This window comes from Chelonoidis abingdonii, chromosome 13, assembly GCF_003597395.2.
Source record: "Chelonoidis abingdonii isolate Lonesome George chromosome 13, CheloAbing_2.0, whole genome shotgun sequence".
Taxonomy (NCBI): domain Eukaryota; kingdom Metazoa; phylum Chordata; order Testudines; family Testudinidae; genus Chelonoidis; species Chelonoidis abingdonii.
The window spans coordinates 26,042,524-26,068,144 of NC_133781.1; the positions used below are offsets into that span (position 1 = coordinate 26,042,524).

The 25,621-nt window shown below is 38.2% G+C and overlaps 1 protein-coding gene across 3 annotated transcripts in view; it reads left to right on the forward strand.

The window, feature by feature from the left end:
• The window catches only part of CEP112 (centrosomal protein 112), a 285,142-nt gene that overhangs the window by 224,577 nt on the left and 34,944 nt on the right, over window positions 1-25,621 (forward strand). For all 3 annotated transcript variants that reach the window (XM_032776336.2, XM_075071883.1, XM_075071884.1), the window contains 2 exons: window positions 9,316-9,378; window positions 15,154-15,303. In XM_032776336.2, the coding sequence (XP_032632227.1) occupies window positions 9,316-9,378; window positions 15,154-15,303 (213 nt within the window). The remainder of the gene's footprint in view (window positions 1-9,315; window positions 9,379-15,153; window positions 15,304-25,621) is intronic.

The following is a 25,621-nucleotide window of genomic DNA, read 5'->3' on the forward strand; positions in this document are numbered from 1 at the left end:
GTGCATTGTGAGGAGCTTCCGGGTCTTCACATCGGCAGCTTCCATGTCCTCCTTTGGCCAGTTCACTATACCGGCAGGGTATCTGATGACCGGCAGGGCGTATCTGTTGATATATATATATATATATATATATACACACACACACAAAACACCCTCTAGAGTTCAGGGGAGCTGTCCTTTTAAATCATCTGTATTTTAAAGAGAGACTAAGGGTGACATCTTTGCCCAGATCAATGGCAAAACTCCCATGTACTTCAAGAGGGGCAAAATTTCACCCTAAATCTTTAAATAATTTGTTTCCCATTAAATTTACTTACAGTAATTAAAACTTCAGTTGTATACCACTATTCTTTTATCTGGAAGTCACTAGTTGAAGGCTGAAAGATTTGCATTGACATTGTTTACACCTGTCTGACCTTCTCTTTTTTATTACTTTAAAAAAAAAAAATCACTGCTCTAACATACATTGATTCTACAAGGTGTTCCACCAAGTCCTGGAGGTGCTGTGTGCTCTCAGCTCCTATAGCCTTCAGTGGAAGTTGAAGGTGCTCTGCCACTCCACAATTCATTGAGTTCCTTGCAGGACTGAGCCCATAACCACTGGAAAGTTGTGGTTTATCATACTTTTCATAAAAATAAAAAAGAAATACTAGCATAAAGCAAATTATTATTTTAGCAGCAGTTCATTATTTTTTCTTCATTGTAGGTGTTGCCAAAAATTACTTGTACAGTTGAATGCCATATCCTTATACCTTGGAAAAGACCAGTTTCTGACAGATTCTGTACTCTGTCTACAGTGCATTCATTAATGACAGACCACTTCGCAGAATGCTAGAAAATCAAATCTCAGGAAACTGACACCTCTTGGCATGGATGTCCACAAGCAAACGTATGGGGTGGGAAGAATTAAAGAAAATGGGCCATTCTTATGTCTGACTTGGTGTAATAGTGACTTGTAATAATTTGATGGTATATCAACCAATCAATTAATTGACATCTGGCAGTGACTAAAAAAGTAAAAGTTAGGCAGTGAAAATTATGAAATGAAATATGCTTCATAAAAACAATAACATGGAATTTGAGTCATTAATAGTTAAATAAAAATCAAAAGGTGACTTAACTAAATACAGTTTTGAGGTCAGATTGTTCTCTCGTGAGATTCATGTCTGTGTAACTCTATTGATATTGGTGGAGTTACTCTTTACGCTCAAGTAAAAGGAGAAGTGAGCCCATTATTTGAGATTTTCTTTGTGTAGAGACCATTTAAAATAATACTTTTGTCTTCATGTACAAATTAGACTATATTTACAAGTGAGCAGATTTACAAGCTTCAAAGAACGACAAATAAATGGCAGATTTCTGTCATGTCATTCCAGTAAACAATATTTGGCAGGCTGAAGTAGTTAGTAGGTGACCATGATGATAGGTGAAAATTAATAGGATGAAAGTCTGTTTGGTTATATCCATACTATTTGTATTTCTAATACTAGGAAACTACAGACAACTTCACAAGGGAATTTTCCTTTAGTCCTACTCTTAAGGTGATAATGTTTAAGGCTGTAGTCCCTGTTATCTGAAGTAATGACTCTATTTACCTTAGGATATTCCACATTGTAACTTCCTCAAGACCATCTAAACCAAGGGTCTCACAAGAATTTTTTTGGTGTCCTCAGAGTGTACCCACCAATTCTTGCTGGTGTCCGCTCTGACAATTTTTCCTAAAATACCTAATTAGCTTTAGGAAAAACAAAAAAACATGAAATTTATATGTCCAAATCATTGTAATTTTCTTATATAGGTTTTTATTGCAGACTCACTAATAAAAATAATGTACAGTTGTCTCTATTCTTTACTGAACCTAAACAGAATAGAAACAAATAATATGTTTTGCATGTTCTTGTCTTTTTTGTTGTTGTTTCTTGTGCTTTTTTGGTGGCTTTTTTTTTAAAGACTTGCTAGCTAGTAAGCCTGTTTCTGTGAAAAGTGATATTTTATGTTTCTTAACACTGCTTCCCCCCAAGAGACTGTGGCCCCACAAAAAGCCCCTTGTGGCCGCATATGAGAAACACTGATCTAAACCAGGGGTCTCAAACACGTGCAGCCTGCGAAGTTATTTCCTCTGGCCCGCCATAGGCACTGACTCCACCGGCAGCCAGGCTCCCCTCACCACCACCACCCCCAGCATGCCGTATCCCCGCTCCTCCATCTACCTCCCAGGGCTTCCTGCCGCCAAACAGCTGTTTGGCAGTGCTTAGGACTTCCCTGGAGGAACGGGGAAGAGCGGGGACGCAGTGCCCTCAGGGGAGGAGGCGGAGCTGGGGTGGGGTTTTGGGGAAGGGGTTGGAATAAGGGTAAGGAGGGGGTGGAGTTGGGGCAAGGACTTTGGGGAAGGGGTTGGAATTAGCGGGGAAGGAGTTGGAAGAGGTGGGGCGGGGCAGGGCCCCATGGATTAGATGAGCAGTCTGAGGTATGAAGTTCAGCATGTATGATTCTTTGCTGTGAGTAGTTGGGATGGATGTTTGTTAAAAGTGGCAATGTATTTTGTATGAATAGTTACTTTAAAAAGTTCTTTCCATTACAGCTATGTTGATAGACTGTTATTGTAGATCATCATCAGTGTTACTGACCACATAAGGAGTAGTTACAGGTGTTTATGTTTATTAAAACCCCTTTTCACATTACAGTTTTTAGAAAATTAATACACTGACTTTTAATAGCATACTGTGTTACGCTTCGTTTTTTTCATTTTTGACTCTACTTTTGTATCGTATAAAAAGGTTTTAGTGATGTGACCCTTGGGTCAATGTACTAGTCCTCATGTAGCCCTCGTGGTGATTTGAGTTTGAGACCCCTGATCTAAACAGATGACCACTTATTAATGTTTGGATAGGATTTTTTGCACAATTAGAAAAATGTGTATTTCAAATAGAAATACCAAGCTTCCGCCAAATAGCCTTTTGCTGTCTCTGCCCCATCCTCCTCAATTATTTATCTAATTGAATGTCATATTGCGGATTCTATGTTACATAGGGGCTGCTTTTCATGGCTGCACTGGTGCAAAGCAGCCATAGAGAAGGTTTCTTACTGGATATGGGAAATACGTGGCTGCTGGAATGGGTTCTTCTTCACCCTCGCAGCTGCTGCCTTGGGGAATCTAGCTGGGGTTTCCTTATTCTCAGCAAGTCCTCAGGTTCTGAAATAACCCCTGGGGTTCATTGGCAGTCCACATAAATTAGAGTAGTCTTCAGCCCTAGGATACCTTTGCATCCCCCATGCCTTCTCCTTTGCCCCCACTAATCTTGCATCAAGAGCTCCTTAGCTACAATGGAGAATCAGGGCCCGTAAACGTACTTCACAGTGGAGTCTGTAACAGAGAAATGGGATAGCTCAATTTAGTGAAAAATCCCTGTAATGTTCTATGTAATAAATGATTGATTTCATAGTTTTGTAGTTTGCTCTTGCTAATGCTTATGTTGCCTCTTCTGATTGCTCTAAAAGCTGCTGCTGCTGCTTGTCTTCTGCTGGTGACAATATGAACATTCTGGCATCATGGCTGGGTCCTCACAGCCAGTCTTCACATGCCAGCATGGGGGAGATCAATTTCAGAGCTAAAAAGCTAGAGCTGCTAATGTAGACAATCCCAAACAACATCACCTGCTGCATGGCACAGGAATCTTAAAGGAGGATGCAAATAGATTTTAAAAAGCAGACATAGATATGCAGTGAGGTCCTGCACTTTATTCCACCATTGAAATGTTATCTGAATGGTGATTGAATCTCTTAGCCATGCTAGCACTAAACAAACCAGTGTTTGTCCATCTCATTTTCTTCACCTAGAAGTGGAATCATTAGGTCTGTGAGGATGAAGGAAAAAACTGTAGGCAATATATATCCCTTAATCTGCTTGCGCAACTCTCACTGGCATCAGTCTGACTTCAATGGATTGTAGGCAATATATGACCCTAATTATGCACACTACACCTGTGTACCTTATCTTTTGATCATTAACTGACCTTGTTTTGCATATGTTTTGTAGATGTCTCCAAAGAATGGGAGATTTTGAATGCCATATGTTCTTCAGTAACCAGGCAAAACCGGGATGAGTTAAGGACAAAATCATAAACTTGGAATTTCTTGCTATTATAGGCAGAAGTAAGAGCCTTAACTTTTCATAGAAATCCTGCCACATTTGGAAACTAAAAGACATATTTTGCCAGAACCAACTCTACTTGTCATTATCTTTCTTCTTCACTTTTACTCATCAAGATATTTGTTTATAAATAGAAACTTTGACTTACATAAGTAACCTTCTGTTGCTGACTCATTCAGGAGAGTGATAATCTAGTGTTTATGATGTCAGAAGTAGAGCTGGGCAAATAATGGATTTTTTGGTTTGCTGACAATGCCAAAATATGGGCAAAAATCTTCATTTTGGATCAAACCAAAAACCATTTTTTCTAACTGTTTTGGTGAATTGAAAAACAATATCAAGTCAGGTCAAAATGTTTCTTTTTGAGCTGACATTTTTACAAAAGCAAAGGAGTAGATTCATAAAATTCCGGGAAGGGGACCTCCTTAATAACCTTTTGCCCAATGGTTAGGGTTCTGTCCTGGAATGTGGTCAGCACAGGTTCAGTCCCCCCCTTTTGCCTAATATGGAGAAGAGATTTGAACTTGGATTTCCTACATTGCACAGGAGTGTCCTAGCCACACAGGCTCTGGGATATTTTGGTGTGAGTCTTTGTCAGTCTCTCCTGTTGAAGCTGTGCCACATTTTTTAAATATTCAAATCGTTATTGGAGCAGGGACTTGGGTCTCCTACATCTTAGGTGAGTGCCATAATTGTCAGGCTGTAGAGTTATTCTCACTCTTTGTATTCTCTCATTCTCACTCTCTAATTTATTTGCCAAAAAAAAGAAAAAAATAAAGTCCACCTAGCTCTAATCAGAACTGATCACAAGGTAAGTGGTTATAATGTCACTAAAACAGGACCATAGTTCCATTGAGTGGAAGAATGGAATGATTAAAAGTTGTTTTCTCTTTACACACAAATATCTTGCTAATCAGCAATGACGTTACTGAAAAGTAGATTAAAGTTTTTGGTAACACACAATATTTTTCAGACTTTTCTGGAGTGTGTTCCCATAATTGGTTGCTATGTTTAAGTTCTTTTATTTTTAATAGTACTATTGTATTTCATGGAAAGAAGAAAATAAAATTCAGTCTTCAGTAACATAGTATCCAATATTTCAAACATCATGTACTGTAGGCTGTGGGTCTAACACCATTAAATTGTTTGTATTGGATGTTCCATTGAAGTCAGTACAGTTTTACTTAGCATCTATAGTTTGGATATAAACGGTATGAATTATAGATGTATGAAACTTGTTACAAAACTGTAGTTGCTTTTTACAGCGGAAAAATTGTAACAAGGCCATAAAATATTTTGTTTTAATACAAAAGACTCTACTCTGTAACATAAACTAAGTGCATATAACATTTTCACAATAAAGTCATTTTTAACTAAAGTTTGTCTTAAAACATTTGAAACTAAACAAAAACTACCATGGCTTTTTGAATTTAAGCCCTTTTACTATGAAAATGCACATTATAGCTGATGTTTCAGTCAGATGTGAATTACAGAAGTTACATAAAGCCCATGAAAAACTAGGTTTTAGGACCATTAACTGTATTGACCCTGCTGTCCATTGCTGTGAAGTTAGACCTTAATGAATACTGCCTGACCTTCCACAGGATTGTTATCCAGTTTGATTCCTCTTCATCATTGTTTCTGAAATACATGTCACCTGAAAGTGAGGAAATATGCTAAAATTAATACAGAAGCAGCTTGTGTTTCATATAGTACATGATCATATTGGCCTATTTATGACAGTTCGACCCAGTTTTGAAACAGTCCATGAAAACTAATGCTTTTTTTCACCATTCCATTTTTAGTCTTCTCATCTGTCAAGATAAATTTAATTTAAATCCTGAACTGTATTCTGTAAATATAGTTATATGTAAGCACTACATAGAAAAATGCTTACCCAGCACAAAGCCTCAGTAAAAGTGCTTTTGCATAGCCATGTTCCATGTGTTGACAAGGGGCAGATTTGCCTTCCTAGGCTACAAAGCAACAGCCCATAGTCAAAGATCTCAAATGAATATGCGTACAGGTTCTGTGCAAAATGGGGATGTCATATGTTCTGGAGTAACATAAGATAATTGAAGTGGATCCCCGTTGTATCACCATAGGTTTTTTAAAAAAAAAATCGATTTGATTGACCAGTGTGATATAACTTGCAGAAATTTCATACTATATAGCACCAACTGCAGTATCTATGCTTTAAAGTCCTGTAAAATGGGACAGAACTACACATAAAAGTTGAAGTTTTAGGTGCCTCAATTTTTAGGTGCCCAACTTGAGAAATGTAGAGTCTGATATTCAGGTGTGCTGAACACTCACTTTTCTATTGATTTCAGTGAGAGCTGTGAATGCTGAGCACCTCCGAAAGTTTAGGCTTGAACATGTATATAAAAATTCGGGTTTAACTGATGAATTTAAAGAAAAGCAGTAAATGAGCTAGTAAGAGTTGGTTTGCACTTCTGATTCCATCTTATTAAAACTGTTATGATGTCTTTAGTTTTAAAAAATTAAACACAATAGTTAATTTTAAATTAGAGGTTAGTATTATAGAGGTTTGAGTTCCGCTAAGAGTAAAGCCTTGACATTTAGCAAGTTTCTTTTTCAGATCTTTTTGGTCATTGTTTGTCAAACTGGCTGCCCCAGCTCAGTTTGGTATGGGCTAACTTCTGATATGTTTATGAAAGTTATGGGTGTGTGCTTGTGTTATTAAGATTTCTTCTTTGGGTTCAAGAGGTTATAAAATTGACTATATGAGAGATGAAGTCCTTCAATCTCAGGCAGATTAAGAGTGAACACAAGAGTAATGTGACACTCTTTGCACTGTCTTGCTAACAGCTCACTTGCTCTCCACACACACACTATCTATATATATACATATATGTGTGTGTATGAAAAATCTGAAGAGTATAAAGTAACTTAATCTTTCTACTACAGTATTTTTTAAATTTGCCCTAAAGATAAACAGCCAGTTACAATAATTTTATGACCCACAGTGGTGGCAATAAGTGATCTGAAACCAGAAGACTATTAAAGAAAAAAGTGTTAAATGCAGAAAGAAGTGTAGATTGGAACAAACTGTGAGATGCTTCCACACAACAAATTCTTCTTCAATTTACCCATCACTATATCGTATATTGACTAGGACTGAGTGGACCCCATATTCAGTAGATTATCTAAATTAGATAAACAGATTACTTTTAAATGTAATTGAAATGAAATGTTATTTCAGAATCTTTGTTTACTTCACTTCACTTAGAGAAATTAATAGAATTTTGGGGGTGAATTTAAAGGTAGGGCATCCACACATGATATAGAACCACTTGATTAGTCCTACAATTAAATGGTAACATTCTCATCTTCCTTGGACTTAAAACCAGGGGCGACTCCAGGCCCCAGCACGCCAAGCGCGTATTTGGGGCGGCAAGCCGTGGGGGGCGCTATGCCGGCGCCGCAAAGGTGACAGGCAGGCTGCCTCCTGCGGAGGGTCTGCTGGTCCCGCGGCTGGTCCTGCAGTGGACCTCCCACAGGCACGAAGCCGCGGAACCAGCAGACCGTCTGCAGGCAAACTGCCGGAGGCAGCCTGCCTGCTGTGTTCGGGGTGGCAAAATCCCTAGAGCCACCTCTGCTTAAAACTTATACTCATTCACTAGAAAAGTGTTTCTGATGGTGCTTTAGAACAGTGGTATTTCATACCATACAATAGTTAAATATGGAAACAGCTATGCATCTTACAGCATTGTAATAGTTAAATCTGAAGAAATTTGCAATTTAAAAATGAAATATTTTGGTGAAATATAAATTTTCTTAACTGACTAATATATTTTACATTAAAAATAGCATTTAGAAGAGCATTGATTGTAAAAGTTTTCATATTCTTCTAAATTAGCTGTTTCACATTTTCTGTACCATTTTAATGTATATTTATTAAGATTCTGATCTTGCAGACGTACGCATGTCTGCAACTTTAGCATGTGTAGTCACATTGAAGTAAATCAGACCATTCGCTTGAGTGAAGATACATGCATAAGCATTCACAGGATTTGGAGCCTTAAATCCCAGTTTTGCAGCTGGCTCCACACAGGGCCCTTACGTCCATACAGAGCCCTATTGGCTCTAGCAGTGCTCCACACTGACATTGGGGTCTGCCTGCACAGAGCTAGCTGCTGCATCAGGGCTTTGTGATGGATTATGTCCTCTCTAGTGTTGTGAACATATCACTTTGAAAGGCTGCTCGCCCTAGATTTGCTTCAAAACTCAGCTTTCAGAGTACTCTTTTACTGAACGATACATTTTTCTCAGACATTTAGCCTCAAATTTTAGAAGCAAGAATACAAGAACCATTAACAGAACATTTATGAGGAAACTTTTTTCGAGACAGGTCTATCGGCTATAGTACAGCAATGGCTTTTAAATCTCCAACCCATTTCAGAATTGTGTCCTTCGTTTGGATGAAAACTAATGGTGAATTTAAGAGCTGTGGGTTTTTTCACTAGATTACAGCTACACCTGCTTCTCAGTTACCCATGATATCAGAACAACAAAGGGCCTTGTTTCCAATTTTGTTTTATTCCTTATCTCTGAGATATAAAAGATATGCCAGGAGGCGGAAAGAGCTGTGTGTCAAAAAGGGCCCAAATGGTTCTGATGCATCATGGGTTTGATTTTCAGTTTAATAGCAGCAGTCTTAAAAAAGAATGTAAGATTTGACAAAAGGAGCCTGCAGACATCAGCTGGCACATGAAACATATAATACATGTCACACTGAACCCTCACAGCCTCCACTGGAACTTGTGGCTTTTTTCTTCCCTTTTTTCCTCTCACAGAGATGAAGTCATCCTGATAAACTTCTCTCTCTCTCTCTCTCTCTCCCTCCCCCTCCTTTTTTTTTTTTTTATCCGTAGAGGCCTTTATGTTTTTCTAATAATTGGCAGCAGAGGTACAATTTTTCCTCTCTTTTAAGTGATGAATAGTTGGCCCTAGATCAAAGACAAGCCCTTGTGGTTTTCTGGCTGCCACAAAAGGGTGTTGGAATTGGCACAGATCCCAGCTGCTTAGTGATAGGCATGTAGATGAGGTGCCAAGCGTAGGGGTCAGTGGCAAAGTGTCTGTACACATTCTTCATCTGAGCTAATCTGGTTTCCTTTTGTGTGTGTGTGTGTCTGTTTCAGGCCAACAGCAGGTTGAAGCACATTGAAAAGGAATACAGTCAGAAGTTGGCCAAATCTTCACAGGTAGGCAACATGAAAACAAGAACCTCAAATTAGTAAGCTTGATTTGGAAACTTAAAATGAAAAATGTATTTACCGTACTTCTATTCTGGAACTTTATTTTTCTTATGTCCAAAACTTCCTGCTACTCCCCCAAAATCAAATATCAATTGTCTTTCCCAAATTTTATTACAGTACTTTTTTTTAAAAAAAAAAAAAGCCCAGAAAATTTAACTGACCAATTAAAGCCTTGTATTTTTAAGCTTGCTGTTTCTTAGTGTAGCAGGGTGGATCCCTGCTCCGGCCCTGAAGGGGTTAAAAACAGCCCAGGGAAGGGGCCAGGGCTGGAGAAAGCAGCCTTTTAGGCTGGGCTGATTGGGGGAAGTGGCAGCAGCTGGGGACACACCCCAAACTGAGCCACAGGCCCTTATAAAAGGGCAGAGAAGCCAGGAGCCAAGAAAGTCTCTCTCTGTGTTGAGAGAGAGAAGGGCCTGGCTGCTGGAAGCTGAGATAAGGTACCTAGGGTGAAGCAGGGCTGGGGAGCCCCTGCCTGGAAAGCCCCAGGTTGCAACCTAGAATTAGGCCAGGAGGTACCGGGGTTGCAGGGTGCAACCCAGGGGTAGGCCAAGGCAGCAGGTCCAACCCTCTTTGCCGATGATGAGAGGCTAATACTGCAGTCTGCCCCAGGGCGTGGGGCTAGCTAATGACTGGGCAGTTGCCAAGACACTGAGGCAAAGTGGGAATAGAGTGGGGGGGTTCCCAGGAGGGGGAAACCCTAAGAAAAAGGGGTTACTGCCCGGGGGGCAGAACCCCACATAGAAGGCGCACCGGGGTCCAGGGAGGGACATGGGGCCAGAAGCCGGAAGGCGGATCACCGGCCTGCAGAGGGCGCTCCGCGCTGGACGTTTGAGCTAATTCCCGAAGTGACCAGCAGGAGCTGCCGCAGGGGTGAGTGCCGCCTGTTTACACTTAGCTATTGGGAGTCAAATCCTGCTGGGAGCATGAGCACCATTAACAATGAGTCAATGAGAACAGTCATTGAGAACTGAGGGAAAACTGGCCCTGTATGCAGGCCTGCATAACAGTGCATCTTGTAAAAACAGCGAAGGTTGCTTGCATAACCATAAAGTGTATAGGCTATTACAAGGCAGTTCTTGGCCACATATCTGATGACAGGATTTTAGCCCAATTTATGCTGTTTTGGTATTTACCATTTGTTAGGGCTTAACCAATCCAATAATTTTGCTGAATGCTGACACAGCTTTTTAACAGCCCAAAACATTTTAAAAGAATTCTAGATTACATCATGACATAAAAGATAACTGCTTTTTCTTAATTGAGGGATTTTTTGTTCATGAATGTAAAATGGTTTTTTGATGACCCTTGACATGGGAAGTAAAAATGTATATTCAATTTACCGTTACAGTTCAAGTCAATCAAAAAAAAATGGTGGTCGTAAGTGATTCTTCACAATTGCTTTTGAGTACCTTAAACCTTCATTTTAACTTGCACATGGTATTGAAACTTAGGTTACATCAGGGGTAGACAGCTTATGGCACATGTGCCGAAGGTGGCACGTGAGCTGATTTTCAGTGGCACTCACACTGCCTGGGTCCTGGCCACTGGTCCAGGGGGCTCTGCGTTTTAATTTAATTTTAAATGAAGCTTCTTAAGCATTTTAAAAACCTTATTTACTTTACATACAACAATAGTTTAGTTATATACAGACTTGTTGAAAGAGACCTTCTAAAAACATTAAAATGTATTACTGGCACGCGAAACCTTAAATTAGAATGAATGAATGAAGACTCGGCACACCATTTCTGAAAGGCTGCCAACCCTGGGTTACATTGCAGACTTCTGCTGGACCAGCTGTGTTGATTTGGGGAGTGAAGAGGTGTGATCCATGACCGAGATAGCTAATCCAGCAAAGCCCTCTAGTGTAGATGCAGTTACACTGTTAAAACTGCGCTTTTACTGGTATAGCTTCCTTCGCTTGGTGCAGGAGGAAGTAGTGGTAGAATAAACTATACCGGTAAAAGCACAGCTTTGTCTGTATAAGCGAAGTCAGCACTAGGGGTTCTTAGCCAGTGTAGTATATTGGTACAGCATACCAGTAACATGCTCCTAGTGCATGGTTTTAGACAATGGTAGAATATGTAGATGCAGCTGAAGGTTAAAATTTTAATAGTGTAAAAACTGTCATGAGGATTTGCATGTAGCCATCGTTGTTCTCTGAGAAGCAAGAGTCTCACAACCACAAATGAAGCCTTGAGTTTGATTATAAAGGTTTATTCTCAGCAAAAGTAATATTGGTCAAATATTCCATTAATGCCAACAAATATAAGGAATGTTTCAAGTGCCCACATACTAGGCAGCAACATGGAAGTTACAAATCATCTCTTTTACTGTTAAGCCAGAAACACTTTGCAATTTATTAATAATAATGAATCTTAATTTCTACCTTCAAAATTTCTATTTTTCAAAGGAACATCGCCAAAACTGTCGACATAAATACTGTGGTGGGATATCATAGGACTCTCAAGTCTGCTGCACTAAAAACTTAGGGCGCTATACATTTATCAGGAAACTTTGTAAATATGTTTTATATAGCTATTATGTCTAGATAAATAATATACATTTCTAAAATCTAAATTCAAATTTTCTGTGCATGTATTTGCATTAAAGTGGGATGACTGACTGGAATGCCAACTTTAAAAACTTCCTTGAGAGACTTTTTATAAAATCCTCTTGCATTTGTTATGTCACCATGAAGAGAAATAAAAAGAAAACAAACCTTGAAAATAGATTGATATAATCCAGAAAGTTTGACATCAATATAAAAAAATTCAGGCCTGAGATTGAAGTTCCCTTAGCTACTAACTCTGTAATAGCTTGCTATGTTTGTGGCAGGTGGGGGATTTGTAAACAGCTCTGAATATGTAAAAGGCATAAACATCAGGGAGGGAGAGAAATAGCTTAGGATGTTACAAAAAGACTATATGAGTAATAAGGAATAAAACTGTCAGACTAAAATAATGAAAATTTAAACTGACAATCAGGACAAACTTCATAGTAATGAAATTTATGAGACAGTGGAATAGTCTCCCAAGAGAAGTGGTTTGAGATCCATTTAAGGAAACTGGACATTGCATTAGCAAATATACTGTAAGGAATGTCCTATATTATAGGGGGTTGGACTAGATGACCTAATCAATCTTTTACATTTCTACTTTTGGTGATTCTGTGACAACCATTGTAAGGGATTTCTAAACAGTGGCTGATTTTACAGACCATACATTGTATGCTACAGTTATTTGATACAATGGGTGAGTTAAAGATGGGGTTTCATTCTGGATTTCTTTACTTTTGTGGGTTTGAATCAGACCCTTAGTGTTGTTTGAATATATTTTTTGTAGCTTAACATTAATAATAAGTCATTTGTAACTTTCATTTGGTTATGTTGCTGACATCAGCCTATATCTTACTCTCTGTGGCCTCTTGGAATATTCACTTTTAACACCCACACAAAGAAGATATTCCCGGAAATTCATTTTGAAGTTTATACAAAATAAACAGTTAGGTTTTTTTTCCTGAGAATTACTGCCCAAAGCAGTTCCTTGTCTGGAAACTTTTGTCAAGATTTTCTTAAAATATTTTTAAAGTGTTTATGTATGTCCAGGTTCTTAACCCAGTAAACTTCTAATAGAGCAAGTCTGCCCAGTATGTCAGTGCTTTCCTCTCCTACTGCTGCATTTTAACCAACTTGCTATTTTTTGTTACCCTAAATAAAATGGACAAAAATTCAGCAGATACATAGTGATATAACTACGCATTGGTTGTAAATAGCAAAGTAATGTAATTTATACTTATTTGGTTTTTTCTGTCAAATGAGTGCAATTTAGATTTGTTACCACCCTCTTCTACTTCCGTTTTAAATACCCAGTAAATACCAGATTGGTGCTAATTTTCTGATCCAGACTACCATTTATATTGCTGCTGAATTCAGACTACAGACTTTTATTGGAGTTGCATTTGCTCAAATTAGCTCTACATTTGTGCCTATTGATTTTACTGGTAGAAAACGGTATCTCAGTACTTAAATATAGAATTGAACATTTCTAAAGGACTGGATGGCAAGTTCTTATGTAGGTTCTTGTATTGCTCCATACCATCTGGTCATTTATAATCTTCTTTACCTTTTCAAAGATAATTTCCTTGTTACTGCAGACGCCTAATTATACCCAAATAATGTAAAACTTAATTTTCCACATAAAGGAGAACATTTGATCATTTATCATTCTTAATATTGCCTTTCTCTTAATTTACATTTGTATTTTACAGACATTACAGATATTAATACCCCATAATGTTCCCTGCTCATATAGATACAGGAATGAGAGATTCCTCCAATATCCATGCCCTTATGTTTTTACTGACAATTAGTTTGCCCCTTAAAAATTATGAAAGCATTAAGTCTAACCAGTTGTCAGTTAAATAAGAGTTCAAAGGGAACTGTCCATATGAAACTGGATACTGATAAAAGTTTAGATTATTAACAAGATAAGAAGTGTTAATTTTGAAATTTATGTCATTTGTATATTTTTGGCATTTTTGTCCATTGTGACTGAAACCGGATCAGTTTCACTTTTTATTTATAGTCTATCTCACTTCTTGGTTTTCATCAATTAGCAAACTGTAGGGAAATGAATTCACAATACATTTATTTAAAAAATTACTTCCCTTCTCGTCTCCTCATAATTCCAATATTTTTATTTTAAAATATTTTATAACATTAATATCAGATATACATCTGAAACCTCCCATTTTCCCCCTAAATAAATTAAATAGTGTGGCCTTAAACTAGTTGTCTCTTTACAGTCTAGGGGTCCAGTCCTGCAAACACTGAAGCATGTGTGAGTAGTACAGTTGTTATCATTGAACTATTCATATGCTTCAGTGTTTTCAGGATTGGACTCGGTGGCCCTAGTAGAGCAACATAGCTTTAATCACATCAGTAATTGCATTGATGTCAATGGGTCTGCTCTCATGCTTAAAGTTAAGCATGTTCTTAAGTGCTTCACTGGATCAGGACACTTGGGTCTAAGCATAGCATTCTATAATATATGCCCCCGAAATGTGGCTTAATATGGCTTTCTACAGTGATAAAAAGGGTAAAACAATTAGATTTCAGATAGTCAACAAATCATGGGTGTTTCATGTAAAAAGTCCCTGGGCATTGAACCAGACCTCAAGTTTATTGTTAAATAAAATACATTCCTCTCAACGGCACAGGAATGCCCTGTCAAGTTTAACATTTCAGTTAAGTATGTAAAGTACAACTTTTTCTTACCTACAGTATCAAACTATGATGTATCTTTCAAACAGACAAAGAGCTATTAGCATGTTCATTTCAGTGTTCTTTGATTGTTATAGTGCAGAAAGTTCTGGAGCCTTGCTAAAAATCCCAAGAAGACATTTCAGTGAAGTGGAAAACTGGAAACATCTTATGTTTGAGATCACAGATGTGCTTTGTTCTGATGAGTAAATATTGTGGAATGTTATAGTGGAAAACTCTTCCAAATATTTTGTGTTCAGCAGTTTTATGCCATTCACAGTTTTATTATATTCTTTTTCTCTGTGTGGAATTTCATGCTTGCCAGTGTGTAATATGTTAATTTAAAATATTTAGTTTGCACAGTGGAGTTTGCCAGCTCCATTCGTGTGTCAAGTATAAATACATGCAAAATACATACAGCTTACTGAACAAGGAGTTTTAGCATGCTGTTTTCTTTTTAGATCGTAGCTGAACTTAAGACAACCATTTCCTCTCTGACAGAGGAAAGCAGCCGGCAGCAGCTTGCTGCAGAAAGGCGGCTCCAGGATGTTGTACAAAAGTTTGAAGATGAGAAGCAGCAGATGATTAGAGATAATGACAGAGCAATCAAGGTAATCTGTGGAGTTCACTCACTGATGCTACTAGCTGTTTTTGTGTAATTAAAATCTGAAATCATGGCACTAGGCAAATGAATGCAGGTATCATTCTTGTTCATACAGCATTCAGTAATTGTATTCACTGGACTTTGACTTTGATGTATCCAGTGACTCAGTCTAACTTTCTTCTAGCAGATTATATGCCTGCATAAAAAGTCACTTTTTGGCAAGTCCAATCCATTTACATGAAGCAAATGTTTGAAATTACTCTGTTCTTTTTCTTGCAGGCCTAGTTTAAGATATTCTTATATAAACTCATTCATGTATTTCAGCATGTTTTCAGCATGATTCTATATGCATTTATAAATATTGCCATCAATCAACACTGCACCAGTGACTTCAGGAGAGCTCACTAGTTTCCACTAGCTCAGAATCTGACCCACACACTCAACTTCTGAATTAAGGCCTTGATTCAGCAAAATATCCATTGCCAAATTCAGCACATGCTTAAGTGGTTTGTTGAATAGAAATGGAATTAATCACATCTTTAAATATATATTCTTTTGTACCAAATTATTTCCTTATATTTCTGCATAATATAAAAATAATAGTTAAATTCTTCAGTCTCTTTTTTCTTTTCTTTTTTAAGCTTTGCAAACCTGCCGTTTTTATATTTTCTGACACACTAAGCAATGTATCTCTGGTCATCTTGAGACATAGCCTGATTCCCAGTGACTTTAGAAATGATGCTTACATAAGCAGCAGTGCATTTTTCCTGGTTTTTGATGCTCAGATGGTGGGAAGCTTCATGTTAAAACATTTTCCCCCCCTTAGAAGAGAGTAGAACAGATGAGTTTCTGAAACGAGCAACATTTAATCTGTGAGGGTCTGCACCTAAAATTCAAAAATAAACATAGTTTAAAAGGAGAAACCTCTTCCTGTGTTTGTAAGAAAGGCTTTTGTTTGTATTAAACAAAAAAGCTGTTTTGCTAGGAGAAGGGGCTGGGCTATATGAGAGAGCACTGCAGAAGTTCACCTATCAGAACCAGGCTACAGCTGATCTTGTTCTCCATATTTAATTAATTAGTAATGTTAATGTTAATTTCATTATGCTATTTTATCTGCACAATGATCCTTGTCACTTTGTTTTCATAAATTGTTTAATGATATTTTTCCTGTCTGTGTGTAAAGGGACGAAAGCTTTCTTTGCTATCATTCCCTAGTCTCTTCTGTTAATGGTGTCAGTATATAGACAATGATTGTAATCTCTTATGTAAGTCTGATTATTACAAGTAACTCTTATTAGCTCAGTGACCCCAAAACTGAGCACAGTTAAGACACGTGTTACAATTTTTTGGAACATCATTTACAAATAAATTAAGAAAACTCTGTATTAGTAGTAGTCTAGTCAAGAACCTCTCACCTTAAAAGTGACTTTTTGGATGTACAAGAAACCCTATGACTTCAAAAGGTGCTCTAAATCATCAGAAATATGCATATATTAAACAGTTCTCATGTATTATGGCATATGTTGAAAAGTGTCTCCCAAAATGCTTATCTCTTTTCTTCTGAGGATCTGATATGTTTCAGCAAATTACACTGTTAAACTTATGGCAAGATCAAGTAATTTATTTCACCATCTAGTAAAACTGGAAGGATGGGAAGTAGAGTGGCTACTAAATACCAAAAATGTATGACATCCTTCTTAATGTAAATCCTTTACTGTGTGTGCATTTATCATATATTTCATCTTTAATCCCCATGAGCGAAAAATATAAAATGAAAAAAGGATGGGTAATGTAACTAAGAGGGGCCAAAGGGGTGTTCTGCACTATGCTGCAGTGTTGAGTCCTCAGGAACTTTTGGGATATCACCCAGCTAGCATATTCCACAAGAGCCCTTTGGTTGGTGAGAAAAGTTTCCAAGTGTTATACACAGAGTTCTGGAGCTCTATTTTAGCATCACTAATACTGTACTAGAAACAAGTCCTTCTTTTAAAGCCATTGGACTGAAGGAGCCTTACCATGAGGGCAGATGTCCAGACAGAGACTTCTTATCAAAGAGAACGGCTGTAAAACATGCCTGGAGGCAGGGGCGGCTCCAGGCCCCAGCACGCCAAGCGTGTGCCTGGGGTGGCAAGCCACTGGGGGCGCTCTGCCAGTCGCCGTGAGGGCGGCAGGCACGCTGCCTTCGCCGGCATGCCTGCGGAGGGTCCACTGGTCCCGCGGCTTCGGCAGACCTCCTGCAGGCGTGCCTGCAGAGGTTTGCCTGCGGGAGGTCCGCCAAAGCTGCAGGACCAACGGACTCTCCGGAGGCAAGCCACTGAGGGCAGCCTGCCTGCCGTGCTTGGGGCGGCAAAATGCCTAGAGCCGCCCCTGCCTGGAGGCATAGAAAAGAGGCTTTTAAAGCACTGGTCACTTAAGCACATTTCAGGACTATTCATGTGCTTATGGTTGAGCATGTGCTCAAGTGTTCTGCTGGATAAAGACCCTAGCCCCCGATTTGTGTTTAGAGCATAAAGTTGTTCATTTGTGAAAGTAGGTCTCTTAGAAATTTAGCCTTTGTCACTTCACCTGCATTATAATATGCAGTGAGGTAGAAGAGCTTGAGAAATAAAGAAGCATTTTATAGATGATATGAAATAATTTTTTCAGAAGACTGTTGTCAGAAACAGGTGTGTTTGCTATAGACAGCATTGCTGATTGAAACTAAAACTGAGGAACAGACAGATTGCAATTTCCTTTATCTGGCATTAGGAGACATCCCATGAGACCTTTCAATTACTATTACCTTTTAGGGGAAGAACATTCTTGAAGAGAGACTGAGTAGCTCTGAGATGTTTCTTTAGTGGTCACTGGAGTGATTTCCAAATGGGGATGCCGCAGTAAATGAATTTGCTTCCAGTGGTGATGACACAACCTTCTGCCAAACTCACAAAATAAGAAATGAAGTGAAATTGACACAGTGAAAGAGAAAACATTTCTCTTCATTAAAAGTAAAGTTTTATATATACGTTCCCCACAGTCTAAATAACAAAAGGGTTTTATGCAGTTATTCTTCATTTCTGCATAAATTCAGGATTGTCTACTATCCTACCAAGTTTCTACCAAAATATCCTTATTTTATAAATATATCCATCTAATTGGTCTTATTTTCTTTATCCCATCAACGTAGTAGTGCAGTTCACCGTTAGGTCTGTCACAGGGTGCCACTGGCCCTTTAAGAGGGAGCAGGACCAGTGCACTCTGTCTGGTCTGCTGACCCCAGTTAGGGTTAAAAGAGGGCACTTGGCCTAGCGAGGAGGAGAGACCTCATCAGAGCCTGGGAGCTGCAAGAACTGGGAGCAGTGAGAAGAGGTAAAAGAGGGGAGGACGACCTTGGGAGCTGTAACCCAGAGTGGACCGAGGAACTGTTTTTTTTTTTTTTTTTGTTTTGAACATAACATAAGAACATGAGAACAGCCGTACTGGATCAGACCAAAGGTCCATCTAGCCCAGTTTCTGTCTACCAACAGTGGCCAATGCCAGGTGCCCCAGAGGGAGTGAACCTAACAGGCAAAGATCTGGGAAATCAACTGCCAGAAAAGAGATTCTGGGTGTGGCAGTGAGTCCTTTGGGAGCTGAGGAGAAGGTCAGCTTGTTACAAGGTCATGTTCACATCCTGTGATTTGTAGTCTGACGCAGTGAGTATTCACCCACGAAAACTTATGCTCCAATACATCTGTTAGTCTATAAAGAGCAACAGGACTCTTTGTTTTTTGTGATTTGCACGATAATCAAGTTCATTAAGCTAACATTTTCAGAATTCAGTGTTTAACATTAAGAACCTAAATAAAACTGTCCTGATAAGACATTGAATATCTGAAAAATGGGGGCTATGTATTTAGATGACCAATTATTGATGTATGGTGCCTAATTTTGGCCTAAACTTTGACATAAATAGCTTCATCAAACATTTATTGATACTTTATTGTGCAAAGAACTTAAATTCAGTCTGCACATAAAGCATTATGCCCGTAAAGTCAGTTAGTTTGGGCTCTGGCAGATTAAGGAAGACATCGAATTCTAGAGTTACAAACACCTACAGAGAGAACCTTGCAACCAGAGCTATGTAAATAACTGATTGTTTGATTCATTGGCCATTACAAAAAATCGGGTGGTGAGGGGAATTATGTTGGGTTGACCCAAAATGAAAATTTTTCAAAAATTTTGGTAGACGTGAAAGTTGAAAAATTTCATACAGGATTGGACAAAACATTTTGTTGAACCCAAAACAAAACATTGGAGAGCACAAAGTGGGAAAAGTAGAATTAAATACATTCTGTTTTCCTTATAAGGAGGAACTCCTATTTTATGTAGGTTTTTGTCACTGACTCAAGGTTTCTGTTGAGAATGCTATCCACCTGCATTAATATTCATAAGGTTGGGCACAATCTCATTAGCATGTTGTGATCTTGTGGCAAAATATTTCAGGGCAACACTCAGTTTCTATTTCACCCCATTTAACACCATTCTGTTAATAAATGAGACTCCAGGGTTTTCTAAGAAATAATGTCTTATGGTGTTATCTTTTAGTTTTAATCATTATAAAAGACCATTTTCGTTCAGTGTCCCTTAACTACTTTAAGAAAAAAATGCAGAAGCATATTTTAGTTATAAATGTAGAGCCAAAACAGAAAGGGTTGTACTTAGAACACAGTAGCTTTTTTTAAAAAATAGTCTGTACCTCTGTGCACGTTATATATTGTTTGCATCACCACCATTTATTTCCTGGGTGTTGTCACATCTGGGAACAGGAAGAGAGTTGTCTCTGATGCATATGTTAGTCTGAGGGCATGTCTGTACAGGAAAATTTCCAGGCATACCAGAATAATTACTTTGCTACAGTTATACTGATATAGGTCCCTGAGCAGACACTGGTCACTTCTGTTCGAGGGATTTATATTGGTAAAATTATAGTGGAAAAATTACTCCAATGTAGCTATGCTGGGAGATTTCCCCATGTAGACAAGCCCTGAGTCTGTGGGCTTAGCACTTGGATTCCCAGTCTGCCTTGGAGCCCAAGACTCCTGCACATCTTGTAGCATTCTGCAACAGGGCTGCATGGCTGGCTGTATGCCCTTCTTTTTTTATTTGGATAATCCTCCCCCTCCTTTGCCCTTTCATGTTTGGTTCCTTCTTAAAATAAAACAAATTATTTTAAGCCTTAGGGTATTTAAAGCATTCAGAATATTTCTGTTAGGGCGCCTGACACCTTACTTCGAGAACATAGTTGGCAAAAATGTACCTGTAGTATTTACAACCTGTCACAAATGCTGAACGTTGGAATAGCCATGCTTTCAAAAACCTCATGAATATGCTAATTTTGCCTGTAGTTCTGTTTTCTTATAAGCCATGCTTTGTTTGTTAGCACATAGCACTTGTAATTGTAAATAATGTTTCACGTTTTTGTAAGAAACATGTCTAAGCTACTCAGTGCGCTATGGAACACATTGACTTAGTCATTGGAGGCTGCCTAAACCATTCTGTCCTCAGTATACATCTTAGAATGTCACCGTAGCACTCTGTAATGTCAGAGGTTCAGGGCAAGCCAGTGTGTGTTTATGTATTTCTTTATATTACAGGTAGTGTCTAAAGGTTGAAACCAAAACTGGCATCCCATTGTGCTAGGCACTGCATGAGCACAGAGAGATGGTTTTTGCCCCAAAGAGCTTACAATCTAAATTGACAAGATAAAGGGTGGGAGAAAGAAAGTGTTAATGACCTTATTTTACAGATGGGGGAACTGGTAGGGTGAAATTTAGTGATTTGCCCAAGGATACACAGTGAGTTTGGGGCAGTATTGGAGTTGAACCCAGATCTCTTGCGTTCCAGTTCAGTGCCTTAACCCCAAGAGCATTCTTCGCCTCTCTCAGGCAAGTTTCAGGAACCAAGCAACGGTAAATCTACATGTAGTGTCCTATTGTTGGAATGAGTTTGGAAACAGTCATGAACCTTTTAACAGAAAAAATATGTAAAATCAACAACATATACACATTCCAAAATTCTAGTCGATCTAGTCAAACTTAATGGAGAATTGTGAAAACTTCAGTGGTTGAAAATAAAAAATATTCAAGGTCATTTACTACACAGTTACACACGGAAATGATGCTACTAGGTTTCATTATATTGTACATTTTGAGAGAGGTACTTTGGAAGCCAGTATTGATCCATTAGCTAGCCACATTTGTCACCTGTGGTGCTGATTATTATCTACTGTTGGAAGTTTTCCCTGAAAATTAGATGTTGGAAGCACAATTAAGAAACAAGACATTCTCAAAGTATTTTGCTTAATTTGTAAGAAAGCCCATGGAAGAGAATGATGCATCTGAATAATGATCTCCTGCTGCTACATAAATGCTAAGGTGAAACAGAAGCATTTATCAAAAGAAAACATTGAGGCAGGGCAGGCTGAGCTGTGTTTTTGTTTTAAAACTGAAAGACATTTTTCCTCTGGCTTTGTTCGGTTTCAGTTATTCTGTTTCTGGGATACCAAATGATCAATAATGAAGAGGACAAACACATCAAGTTTTGGGGAGATGTTAATACAGTAGATTTACACTTGTTATTTACACTTGTGCAGTGTGCCACTTTTGAGAGACTTATTTAGTAGAACCCTTTCCTTCATATTCAAATTACTCCCTTCACAAAAATGACTATTTTGGTTTTTAAAAGTTAGTTGGTTGTCTGAAAGTTTTATTTTTAAAAACACTTTTATTGGAACTGCAGTAAGTTGTCCACCATTTTTTCTGCCATGGGACAGTAGGTAGCCATGAAAGGTGCTCATTTAATAGCCTAGGAAACAGATAAAGCACAGTTACTGACAATTAGAGAAACAAGGTAGATGAAATAATATCTTTTATTGCACCAGCTTCTGTTGCTGAAAGAGACAAGCTTTCAGGCTTCACAGAACCCTTCTTCAGGTTAATGTCAGAGCTGTAAGGAGAAACTTGCAATGTGATTCAAACCTATTTTGGTGAGTCTACCATTGGCAGTGAGAAGACAGTTGAATCTTCATCCAGTTCAGTTCTTTGCCCTTTCGCTACATATGCCAACAAGCTTGCCAGCTATGTCAAAAAAGAAATGTAATTGGGAACACTGGAACATTTTAAATGTTCACCATTCTCTTTGATGCTCTCTGTGTCTTTGGAGATTAGAATGTAATGGTCATTGGCTGAGAATGTTGTGGCTGGCAAGCTATGAAAAAATTATTAAATACAAGCAATATTTAGTGAAAATATGAAAACACTGATCACAGCTTTTTGTACCCTATGACTTTACTACTTTTGTCAAATGAGTATTGAGTTCCCTTTTTATCTGATGTGCGTTGATGCAGTAGGATTGTAATGTTGTTGAGTATCTGTGTTTTGACTATCCTAGATAACATACCTGTTCTGTCCTTCATCCAGGGAGAAACCTCTTTACACAAAAAAAATGAGTAAAGTTTACTGTGATTTTTGTAAGTTAGCTAATGTTGTTGTTTCTGTTATCTGTACCCATAAGAAAAGAGCAACAATTCATCTGCTGCAGTCGACACTGATTTCCTTTCTGTAAGCCATCTGGTTAGAACATGTTTTAGTGGTTCTACATCCACAAACATGCCAAATTCTGTCAATCATTAGAGGTCTCTTCCTGAGATGAATATGCAATAAGATTCTCTAGAGGAATCTCAAGTCCATTTAAATTGCTTTTGTAGCTAAACATTGCCCTAATGAGCAATTTGACATAGAGACCTATATAGTTGTATAGAATATTTATTAGTCATAACACATCATTTTCTGAATCTGTATTTCTTGATTTGTAACATCAGTCTTTTAATAATAATACCATTGCAATGGTTTAACTAGGAATATAGTATTTGAATAGACTGCAAGCCCAAAAAAATCAAATCTTTAACCTCAGCCTTAAAAGATGGTCATGAAAATTTACAAGCACAGTCACATTATCTGCTGCCCACTCTTCATCACAGTCCTTCAAAACATCATGAGAAAATGACCCAGTGATATTGCCCAGCAAAGAAAGTTATTCATCCCCAGGGAATGGGTGAGTAAAATTTACAAGGTTTTTATGGTATATCCCAGGATTTTCTGTTTTTCCCATTATAATGGGCCACAGTTTGAAGTCCTTCCTCAGTCAATATTTTCATTTACATAAGTAATAGTTTTGCCTGAGTGGAAGTGGTGTGTGGACTTCAGGATTTGGCCCAAGTGTATTGATTTTAGGAGAAAGAACTGTGTTTCAGCTATTCTGCTGCCTTGAGTCTATTGACTTGGGTGTCTTAAAAGTCTGTCTTGGCACATAAAAAGTTGTTACAAATAGGAAGGAGAAAAATTGTTTTCTTTAACTTCTGAGGGTAGGAGCAATGAGCTTAATTTTGCAGCAAGAACAGTTTAGGTTGAACATTCGGAAAAACTTCCTAACTTAGAGTGGTTAAGCACTGGAATAAATTGCCTGCGGAGATTGGTAGAATCTCCATCGTCGGAAGTTTTTAAGAGAGAGTAGACAAACACTTGTCAGGGATGGTCTAGATAATACTTAGTCCTGCCTTGAGTGCAGGGAATTGGACTAGAAGTCTTCTCGAGGTCCCTTCCAGTCCTGCGATTCTGTGATTCTATACAGTGGAGTCGCATCATAGGCGCATTTAACTTAACGCTACTTTAACTATACGTGCTCGGCAAAACAAAAAAAAGAGAAAAATAACAATTTAAATACTGTACCTGTAGTGCGGGCAATTCCACCTGCCCTTCCACTCAATGAGCGTTTGACTATACACAATTTTCACCTTACAGGCTGACTTCAGAACCTAATCCCTGTGTAACATGTGACTCCCCTGTAATTCTATGATTCTATGAATTGTGCCAGAGTGAAAACAGAGGTACTTTCAGGTTGACATAAAAGTTCACTTTAAAGCACAATTATCTAATTTAATTGAAATTTTTTAAAAAATTCCCTGTTCCCTTTCATAGTAATACACATTCCAGTTACAGAAAATGTTCCATTGCATGCAGCATAGTATCTTCTCTTCAGAATTACATGATTTCAAATGTACAGCCAATCAGGCAATCTGAATTTCTGAGCATCTGTAAGCCCTTTATAATGTCTTTAACATGCTTTGTGAGACAAAGAACTGAGTCACCTTTTTTCCTGCAGCTAGCTTTGCGCTCTGGCATTTCTCTTGACTTTTAATGTCTCAACACGTTGAAGAACTTATCATGGACAACAGCGAAATCATACTTACAAGTTTTACCAAAGGCTAGAACTGGTACTTGCCTACTATCTGAACTGCACTCCACTATTCTCCAGCATCTCTTGAAGTTGCATTTTCACTTTCTCTTGTTTTCTTCAATGTCTTGCTTTTACTAATGCATGACATTAAGTTCTCTTCATTCATTGCTAGTTCTGGGAGAGGAGGACCCAAAATTCTATCTACCAGTGCAAAGATTATGAAAGATAAGAAAAAGATCTATAAATACATTATTCTGCCTAGCTAGTGTTGCAGTTTTAGTTAATGGCTTAGCATACAATAATTGCACAATGGAAGAATGGGAAAAGAAAGGTAAAAGAACCCAGAAGGTCAGTGCTTTTAGTAGCTAAAACCATAAAATTTCAATATTGTGGTCCAAACTTATCTTTAGTGTAACCATTGGAGTGCCTTTGGCCCTAAGCTATTAACAGTGTGTGAATAAAAAGTCATAGTATGGCTTCTAACTAAAACAATATGCTTGAGATAAATGTATGCACTTTAACCAATGAACTGGTAAAGATGGGTAGAAAAAAGGTGTTTTAAAAATTGCGATATAAGAAAATAAGTTTCTTAAAAGCTGCCACTCGGGAAAATAATAGAATGGACCATTGTCTGTTCCCTGCATTTCAGAGAAGATCTGCTCTCCCACAGAGCATTGGGGGACACATGGTGGGGAGAATGTTAGGTTTGGAAAGAAAGAATTGGGAGGAAACCCAGAAACCATGTTTCAGGCAGCCTTTGTGTCAGGGATAGGTACTGAGAGGAAGAACTGTTGCTCAAAAGTCTCTGACTTTGCTTAAAAAAAAAAAAAAAAAAAAGATAAAGTATCTAATGTTCTCAAAACACAAGGTACCTGTAAAACAGTCTGTGCATAGCACTCTGTTGACTTTCCAAGGGTTGTTCTTTATTCCATTTCCAATGACTTTCTGGAATCCTGCCTTCTTCCTTCTCTCTTCTGGAATGTCCTCGACTTGGAGGCTCTTCCAGCAGTGTAAGTGGAAACACAATATGCATGAACCTTATACTCATCAGCAAAAGGTCGCTGAAGCAA